A 10,158-nucleotide genomic window follows, 5' to 3' on the forward strand; every position below is an offset into this window, starting at 1 on the left:
CCACATTTGGGGGGCAATCCTTCATGCCGGAATGTGTCCCAAATATGCTGTGTGTATCTCATAAATCTCATTAATCATGCAAACAAAATGGTATCAAAAATCCCGGTGACGCACAACGGAATTCCGACCTTCCCAACCCTGCTCCCGCTTCATCTTCTTCTTCTTCGGTGTTTGTGTGCGTACTAACAAAAAACCAACAACCATCCAACAAACCTCACCCAAGAATCCCGGCTACATGAAGGAAAACTTCATCATTTGTATCGAATCACTGCACGTCGCCGATGTGGGTGATCAGAACAATGTGAGTGTGAAGTGGCTTAACTTAACTTCCGTTTTTTGTCTTCTTCTACTACCCTCTTCATCTTCTGTAGCATGTAGCAGCATAGCATAGGCTTAACTTCACTAAACCAACTAACTTACTTTCTTCACTAATCTCACCTCACGTAGAGCTTTGTTAGTTTAAGGACTAGTTTAACCAAATGCGCTTTGAATATAGCTCGAAAAAAAAAAAAACATTTCTTCTAGTAAAACTCTGACCAAATTGGTTGCAAAACTCTTCGAAAATCTGTACAAAACAGAATCATGTGAGAGGGAACGCATTGATTTCAACTTTACATCACCAATTTGGTTAATTTTAAAATATGGCTGTGGAGAAGGGTACACGTCGTCAATTCACTTTCTAACCACACTTGCTTTCTCATGACTAGCATCATGTTTACTTGTAAATTATATTGAACACTTAAAAGTTGAACAAAAATAGGGTTGTCCAAATCCGGGTACCCCCCGGTGAATATCGTGTCTCTTTGAAAGTTTTGAAGTAAGAATTTCAATCAACAGTTAGTATTTAAAGATAGCTAACATTTAAAACATTCCAAAATTCCAAGCTTAGACATTTTGTTCGTACCCTCAACTGGGGCGAATCGCGACTGCAGTCTGAATAGGGACAGCAGTATCTAGAGCACTTAAAAGCTTGAAATTTTGAAAATGTTGCACCATGGTTGATGTTTTGTGTCTGTATTTTTTAGAAAATAAATCTAGAATATAAAAATTTAATTTAAGTACACTTTGACATAGAAATTGTATGGCCAAAACTTCATCAAAAATGCAAAATTCAAAATCTCACAAAAAGTCAGAAATGTTAGAGAGTTTTTTTCATACAATTTCAAATATTATGCAATTTTTGAAAATATTAAATTTTATAAAAGTATAATTTCGATCTTCAGAAAAAAAAGAGTAGCTAATGCAACAAGTTTCAAAATGAAAATTTTTCAGCACGAGTAGTACATATAGGCAACGAGGTTAACTGAGCTGAATCAATAAGACGAGTGCTGAAAAAAATCATGTTTTGCATCATTTTTTGCAATTCCGAAAAACGCTTTTTGAATGGAATTTTATTTTTATCACAAATAAATATTGAAAAATGTAGCTTTTCGATACTTTTGTTGAAAATTTCAACTTTTTAGCACCTATTTCAGTGCTGAAAAGTTCCCTACTTTTCAGCACTGGTATGGAAAGGTATTAATTTTCAGCACTGGTATGGAAAGGTATTAATTTTCCACTCTGTTATTTTTGGTAGGGAAAAGAAGGCCGCTTCGTTTCTCCAAATGTGGACAGTTTCACAGTGAAATTGCAAAAAAAAAGATTTCATACAAATCATAAAAAGCATAATAAAGCTTCAGTTTTGTTGGATCATTATTTTGTAAAAAATATGCACTCCTTGAGAGAACCAAAGTATGTTTACATCTGTAAGAAAAAGGTGTTCCAAGTTTGTGGATCTCAAGGTCCAATGTTTTTCTTTTAATACTTAAGAAAAACGGTAAAATTAATTAAATAACTTTGTTGATCGATACATACTTCGATAGATCACAACAAAAGCTGTCATAGTTGATGCAATTCTCTGCGTTATTTTTGACATTTTTCATCTGCTTGAAACTTTGTGGATACTTTTCCTGTTACCAAAAAAAAAAAGACATTTTTTGCAACGCCGTCTTGAAACTAATTATTTTTTGTGTCATCCTCGAACGACGAAACGGCCTACTTTTCTCTACCAAAAATAACAGAATGAAAAATTAATACCTTTCAATACCAGTGCTGAATAGTTCTACTTTTCAGCACTAGTATTGAAAAATATGAATTTTCTTAACACATGGCATAAAATTCCATTCAAAAAGGTTTTTTTTTCAGAATTGCAAAAAAGTGCATTGGATAAAAGTACGACTCGAACGACTGAAAACATTTTTTTGTTGCAACATGTTTCATAAACTACTGTGTTGTCATAGGTTCGTCAATACAGTTCTCCATACAAATTTGACAGTTGTCCACACAAAATGTAAATATCAAAAAATCCGTATCTCGTGAAGAAATTTTTTGATTGAAGTTTTAGTGAGGAAAATGGAAGTTATTCTAAAAACTTTGAAACGGCTGTAACACAGAGCGGTGCACTTTACCAATAAAATCCAAAAAAAAAAGCTTTTCGTTTGCATATCGATTTTACAGTTTACTAATACTTAATGCTTACTTACAACTTTACTAAAGGCACCAACACATTGGAAAATATCTTCGCGAAATGTTATTTTATTAAATGCTGCTTTTGTAGAGAATTGCTCAAAAGCTAAACGCAAATCATTATGTTCAATTTTCTGATTTCGTTGACTTTTTGAACGTCGGACTATCTGTGAACTATCCCAAATTTCTAAATTGACTGTATTAATAATAACAGAACTCATTTTTTGATAGAATCTTGTTATTGCGGGAAGAAAGATTTGATAGATGAAACATTTCTAAAAATATCCAGTATCGGGAAAATTCTCATTTGGACTCGGTCCTAACTCTGTCAAATTAGAAAATTCTCACTATTTAAACAAATTGTTTTGCAAATATTTTGATAGAAACTGGGTTGAAACCGCTTTTTAGAAGCTGTAATCGAACGCCAAGGTGCTGATATGCCAACATTAAGAGCCCTAAGGAATGCCGTGCCGTTTCTCTCGTTGCTGAAATGTTAAGTTAGTTTGAGAAAAAAAAAATAACTCGATTTAGAAAGGGAAGGCAGATCAAAAATGAGGTCGATTCTCACTGCTTGAACACATTATTTGCAAAACTCCTATAGTTACATGCTAGCTCACTTTTTATAAAGCAATTTATTACTGTATTTCAATAAATCACAGGTTGTATGAAACAAATTGCGCCAGAACTACGTGTAATCTGGAATTTTATATAATCTCAAGAGGTACACTTGAAAAGCATTACTCTAGACCCATTTATGCGTTTACAGAATCGAAAAATACCCAAGCGTGTTTAAATGGGATTTAAAAATGTGCACCAGGACTTTGCCTTCAAATTTATCAGATTGTGGTTTTTGCACATAGAACCTATTGAAAAGGTACTTTAGAATTGTAAAATTCCTTTTAGTACCTAGGGGAAATGTACCCTTCCTCGGCATCATTCTATTATCGGCTTATCAGAACTTTGATCATGAATTACAGCGTCCATAAAATGTTTTATTTATTTTTTTCAAAATAATAAATAACTCCAAAAAAAGTGAGCAAACGTCTCTCTACACAGGGAAATAAAGGTAGTATTCATCAGGGATGACAGATTCTGTGTCATAAAAAAGTGTAATATTGCATCAAGAACTGGTGAAATTTCATCAGTTTCTGATGAATTTTCATCAGGTTCACATAGTGCGTCCATCCCGGGAATTCCCGGGACAAAAATTCCGGGATTTTTTCCAAAACCGGGAATTCCCGAATCCCGGGATTTTTTGTAAAAAAAACTTATTACAGAAAATTGATTAAATCGACTTGAAAGATGATCACTCCTGAAAGTTTCATGAAGATATTTTATTATAAATCTGAGTAAGAGACGATTTAAGCATAAAATTTTTACATGCGCAAAGCAAACTGTCAAACTTTGTGAACATTTTTTTCTTAAGATAGGATGGACCAAATTGGCTGAAATTGGGGAGAAGACTCACAAGACCCGATGCCCGATCTTTGAATTTTGCATATTTGAAAAATGCAAGAATCAAAAGCTGTCTAGCTCTGTATGAAAAACATAAAAATATTTTTATCTTATTTAAAAATTAACTTTTTAGAATATCGGCCTTCGTCAGGCACACGGAACCAGTTTAACGAGTGTTCACCAAAATTATGAGCCGATTTGGTCAAACCAGTGTTGAGATATCGTGGCACCCATTTTTTTTAAATGCCAACTTCAAATTGTTATATCTCGGCAATGGTGCAACCAAAAGTTTTCAAATTTATTTTGTTGATGGATGAAAATATGTCTTGAAAATAGATTTGAAAAAGTTTAAACGTGTTCTCATACCAACCTGAGACATTTATGCCGATTTACATTTATGTAACCCCTTAAGCTATTTAAAAGCTGTCGTATATGTTTAGATTGAAGTGTAGATTATCACCAATTAATATCATTGAGCTGATTCTATGAATTTAAGCTTGAAAACAAAACAAATATAATGAAAATATAGATTATTTGAATGTTTAATAAAAATCCCGGGATCCCGGTAAATCCCTGGATTTCAAAAATATTTTTTTCCGTTTCCCGGGAAATTCATAACCCGGGTAAACCGGACGCCCTAGGTTCACATTTTTACACATTTTAGGATAAATTTTTCAAAAAAGAGGTAATATTCAACCAACCAAATTTTCCACCTTCCAAAATTCATTTTTTTTTTCTGTGTACAGTGGACACTGTACATCAACATAAAATGTTTTTTGCATAGCGGTAGCCTGCAAAAGTGACGAGAATTGGTCGAAAAGCTTAATGTGACAAAAATGGGCATATTTCCCCTATGAACGAACTTTAAAGGTGCACAATGGGAATTGCTTTGATGAACAAAGTCCCCTTTACTCCACAGTCCATTGAATTGCGTATTGTTTTACATTTGAACTCAAATAATTATACATTTTTATAACATTGTCTTCGATTCATGTAAATATTCCATCTATTTTTCTGTAAATAAACCACCTTCACTTTTCATTCCATCTCACATCAAAAGCTTTGCATAGGCACAGTTTCGCGTGATTTTACAGGATATTTCATTCACTTCCATACACACACACAAAGTCACAGTAAGAACAAGACACAGTACAAAAAAGAGTTTTAGTTGTAGTCCTGTAGTAACATTTCGATCACTCTTCCCTGTAAATAGTCCATCTTTCCATCTTCAGTTGAAATATTCTTCCATTTTGCACGTGTGCGCCAACAAACCGTTTTGGTTTCACTTGTCTAATTGTCAAACTACTTTTTCTTTCACTCTGTGGCTTTCTTCCAAATCTCGTGTGAACCCGCAACGATCAGGCCCACGAGCTGCCCGCGGAAAAGCTGAAGCAGCGTGAGGTCGTGTACATTGACATTGCCAACGATCCGGTGACCGCCGCAGACTACAAGGAGTCCGAGGATCCTACCAAGTGAGTTGTGCACTAGCTTGCTTGAAAATGGCTTCGTTTTAAACTTACTGTTTCTTTGTAGATTCAAATCGACGAAAACCGGCCGAGGACCGCTGGTCGGTCCGGACTGGAAGAAGAAGGTCCAGCCGGTGATGACCTGCTACAAGCTGGTCACCTGCGAGTTCAAGTGGTTCGGGCTGCAGTCGAGAATAGAGAGCTTCATCCAGAAGTCGGAGCGAAGGCTGTTCACCATTTTCCACCGGTGGGTTCGACTTTCAACGTAGACTTGGTCAATTTAATACCGTTTTTGCTTTTGGGGGTTTTAGACAAGTATTCTGCTGGCTGGACAGTTGGCACGGCCTCACCATGCAGGACATCCGCGAGCTGGAGGACAAAACCAAAGAGGAGCTGGACAAGCAGCGCCACGTTGGCGAGGTGCGCGGAATGCGCGCCGAGACGGACTAAATCCCACAGACACACACACACACACAGTCCAGGTTAAGAGCGGAGGGGACAATTACGACGACGACTAGGACGACGAAGGGCAGCGGTATCGACGGAGGAGGAGGAAGGAAGCGTGTTTCGGATTTCCGGAATCGTTCTTTTGTTTCTCCCTCTCTCGCGGTATCGGCACTAAAATGGCATGGGTTTTGGGGATGAAACGAGGAGAAGCATTACAGTTATTAAATAAAGAAAAAAAAAATGGGAGAAACAAACTAAAAGCTACAATATACATAGAAATAGACACACAACCACAAACACACCTAAATAGACACGGACAGATACACACACACAATTACACGAAATTGCAACTAAGCTAGATGGCATCGTTTACATAGTAGAGCAAGGTTTGAGGTGAACAAGATGCAGAGGCAATGAGGTTATATTTAAGACAAAAACTGCACGTAGAATGTAGCGGAGATGGATGCAAAAAAACAACAAGAAAGGAAACCTTTAAACGTTAAACAATCTGCTGAGTGAAGCAAAGCCACACAGACACACAAACACACACAGCGAATCGACTAAAATAGGGTATAACAATCTATGCAGAACAATGGGGGAAATGTCCAGTTTTATTTCTTATTTATGGAGAAGAGAGACACACTATTTTAAGTTGAAGCAAAAGTATGAACACACACACATCCATAAACATTGTAGTCCGAGCGCGAGAAAGTAGTCAAATTCGTTTTAAACAATATGATGCTAATATAAATTGTCTGCGCGGGTGCGCGAGAAACCGCGACACAGCTAAAAGTCATGATTTTAGAAAGCTTCAATATTCCGTTTAGAGAAGAAAAACAAACCAGAAGCAGCAGCCATCCTACCTATGTTACGAGACGCCGTTTTTCTAGATTGTTTTTGTTTGTTTTGACCGAAACACTTGAAATATTTAAAAACAAAGTGCGCGTGATGATTAAACTACTAAACTAGAATGAGAATGCGATCGCGAACCGTAGTGGCGACGAGTATATCTTTAGCGAGAAAGTAGGTGGGTGGAGGTCGTGATGAGGCAAACAATTCTTTCCATTACACACAAAATACAAACAAACACAAAAATACACACACACACATTTGTCCCGGTAAGCCGACAGCAACAACAAAACAAAACAGCAACAGAAGAAAACAAACAACAAATATTATGCATTAGGTTCTGTTCCAATGTCCTTGGTAAATGTTATGAAATTAAAATTTGGAAATCAAGGAAAAAATACGCCACCGTTTTGTGTTTTTCTTCTTTCTTTTACATCCCTACACATCCATCCATCGCTTCTTCCCTTCTGTTTGGTCATCCCACAGACACGCCCACAACAACAGCGCGAAATATCACATTTACCGAATGAGTGCCTTGTTCAACTGATGATATTTCTCACTGGATTCTGAGAGGAACTCAGATCAATAATCAAGACACTCATTAGGCAAATGTCAAAAATCTATGCACTTGTAAAAAGGTCAGGTCACTTGCGACATATTTTTTTCGGGGTACTTCATTTTAAATATTACTATACAATATTTCAAAAAAAATCAAACCATCCACATTAACGACCCCCGGGTCTTTTGTGGTCTCTATTGCAAGTTTCTGCTCGAACCTAGGAGTCCGAAGGCTTGAATGGGGAGAGCACCCAAACCTCTTTTTACTCCATGGAACCTTCCACCCCAGTGTTTGAACTGACGACCTTTGGATTGCGATTCCAACCGCCGCCAGCGATTCCACCGGAGCAGGCTTGGTTTGGTGTGTTGTTTGTACTTATGGCATGGAGACAACTCCTACACCTGGAATGACTTAACGGCCTAACAACCAAGGCCGGGACCGACATTTTACTTCCTCATCCGATGGAAGGTTGCAGCAGATGGGAATCGAACCCAGAATCATCCGCTTACAAAGCGGACAGCGTAACCATTCGGCCACGCACTACCACTGTTTTTGCCACAATATTTATAATTCTGAATAAAATTAGTTTTCTCTATTACCTGAAATCTTGATATTGACATATTTCGGCTAGTGTTTGGTCAAATGCGGCACCCGAGTTTTGAAAGAGCTAGTCAATCAACTTTCGTCGTCTACCTACTCTATTTTTGACCGAATCTGAGCGCGTCAGTGAACGCACCCGAAGTTGAAACGAACGAATGCCGAGCACTCAAGCAGTCGAAGAAACATGTTCTTTCTTTCGTTTTTCTATCTTGTTTGTGTGATGCTGCGTGGTGACAGCAATCACTTGGATGCAGTCATGGGTCCACGCAGAAAAATTAGGCATACTTGAATCAACAAAACCTTTTGTTGATTTAAAAATGAAGATTTTTGTTGAATCAACGCTAAACGTCAAAGCAACTTTTTCAAAACAACAAAAGATTTTTGTGGAAATGAGAAAATCAAAGTTTGTTTCAACAAAAAAATTGTTGAATGAAACCTCGTTCAGGCTGATTCTACAAAATATTTTTCTGCGTGTCCAAGTGATAGGCAAGAAAACCGTGACGTAGCAAATGAACTCAAAGAACTCAGTATTCATTTTGTGAGTGCCATTTGAGTGGTTTGACAGGTGTCAAATCGGGACTTAGCATTTTTTTGAATTTGAATTTGCTTCCGATTACGCGAAACGTCATAATCCGAGTTTTTTTTCGAATTAGTGCCCGTGTGCTTGTCCGTGCTTCTGGCCCTGTTCGTGTACGTGCACCTGACCACGTAGTTGCCTGTTCTAGGCCGTGTCCTTGTCCGGACTCTTGCCCGTGTTCGTGCCCGTGCTTCTGGCCGTTTTCGTGTCTCTGGCCGTGTAGGTGTCTGTTCCTGGCCATTCCCGTGGCCGTGTCCTTGCCCCGTGACCAGGAGTGTTTGTGTCCATGCGAAACGGAACATCCGGAACAAAATTATAATTTTAATTGCTAAGTGCCGGAACTGACACCTGTCAAAAAAGTTCATTCGGTTGTTTACCTTTGAGGTTAAGTTCCGAGCTTTTCTCCTTTATTGCGGTAAAATTCAAACAAACCGAGCTTCACGCGAATGTCAGAGGTGGTGAGAGTTACGTGGTCGTTGGTGCCAGTTTCGGTGCAGTCGAAAATCACTTTTCAATGTGCACGGAACTCGCATGAAATTGAAAAAAATATCGAATGCGGCACTAGAGTTTCAGTTCCAAGATGGCGACGAAACTCGTGCGGAACGAGCGCGAGTTACTTCAAAGAGGAGAAAATCGTGACGTCAGAAATGAACTCAAATCACTCAAAGTTCATTTTGTGAGTGACTTTAACAGTTTGGTCTAGTTTGACAGCTACCTTGTCCCCAGTTTTTCTGTGGGAGAGAAAAGGAGGCGAATACTTTATGAAAATCATACCTGTCAAAATTCCTAGCCTCAAAATTTTGTCGCGAGTTGCTACCACAGAAAACTTAGGACAATGTAGCTGTCAAACTAGGCCAAAATGTTAAAGTCACCCACAACATGAACTTTGAGTGATTTGAGTTCATTTCTGACGTCACGATTTTCTCCTCCTCTCGAGATTACCAAAAAAGTGTCCACGTGGTTTATGAATGGTCCCATAAATAAATACAATTATAAAGTAAATAATAATCTGATCCTGATCCGATTGTCAACCGATCCAGTCAGTCCACTCCTTTGCTAATGAAAAGGACATTTTTTATTATTTACCGATCGCAAAATTAAAGTCGCAGATGGTGTCATTCACTCATGGGGCACTGACTGTCAATGATGGTTCTGAATTCAGGGTCCACAAATAGTAAATGGAAGTGCAAAATATATCAAGATTTCAAGCAAATGAGCCAAAGATATAAACAAAGAGTCTGTCCTTCCCTTTCCTAATGTAAACATCCACTGACGTAAGTAGGACATACTGTTTGTTTACAGAAATTACAATGCTTTGCTTGATTTGAATGTTTTTTTTTTTTTTCTAAAACAAACATGGCCGCCCAATGGCCGATCGAGAATGATACCTTTATGAGTCTCAAATGGAAATTAATTTTCTAAAAATTGTGAAGTTTTTGAGCTTTGGTGTCTTCAGAAAATTTATTGCAAATGAAAAAGGTCCCTTTTTGATTTGATTGAAAATTAGGGTGGTTCGTGAGTAAAATGGTTTTGAAAATCTAACATTTGAGGGATATTTTTGAGATTTTTCCATCTAATCCAAGCAACTTTGTCCAAGACACCAAAACTTTATCTAGCAATAGAGGAGAAAATCGTGACGTCAGAAATGAACTCAAATCACTCAAAGTTCATTTTGTGAGTGACTTTAACATTTTGGCCTA

The 10,158-nt window shown here is 37.6% G+C and overlaps 1 protein-coding gene across 2 annotated transcripts in view; it reads left to right on the forward strand.

Annotated features, from left to right (window-relative positions):
- LOC6042263 (phosphatidylinositol transfer protein alpha isoform) overlaps positions 1–7,122 on the forward strand; it is a 53,278-nt gene extending 46,156 nt beyond the window's left edge. Inside the window, exons 5-8 of one of the 2 annotated variants that reach the window (XM_038265887.1) lie at positions 224–301; positions 5,323–5,432; positions 5,494–5,673; positions 5,738–7,122. In XM_038265887.1, the coding sequence (XP_038121815.1) occupies positions 224–301; positions 5,323–5,432; positions 5,494–5,673; positions 5,738–5,876 (507 nt within the window). In that variant the 3' untranslated portion in view covers positions 5,877–7,122. The remainder of the gene's footprint in view (positions 1–223; positions 302–5,322; positions 5,433–5,493; positions 5,674–5,737) is intronic. The other variant, XM_038265886.1, reaches the window with a different exon arrangement.
- Positions 7,123–10,158: the final 3,036 nt, after the last annotated feature.

Source organism: Culex quinquefasciatus, chromosome 3 (genome assembly GCF_015732765.1).
Source record: "Culex quinquefasciatus strain JHB chromosome 3, VPISU_Cqui_1.0_pri_paternal, whole genome shotgun sequence".
NCBI lineage: Eukaryota > Metazoa > Arthropoda > Insecta > Diptera > Culicidae > Culex > Culex quinquefasciatus.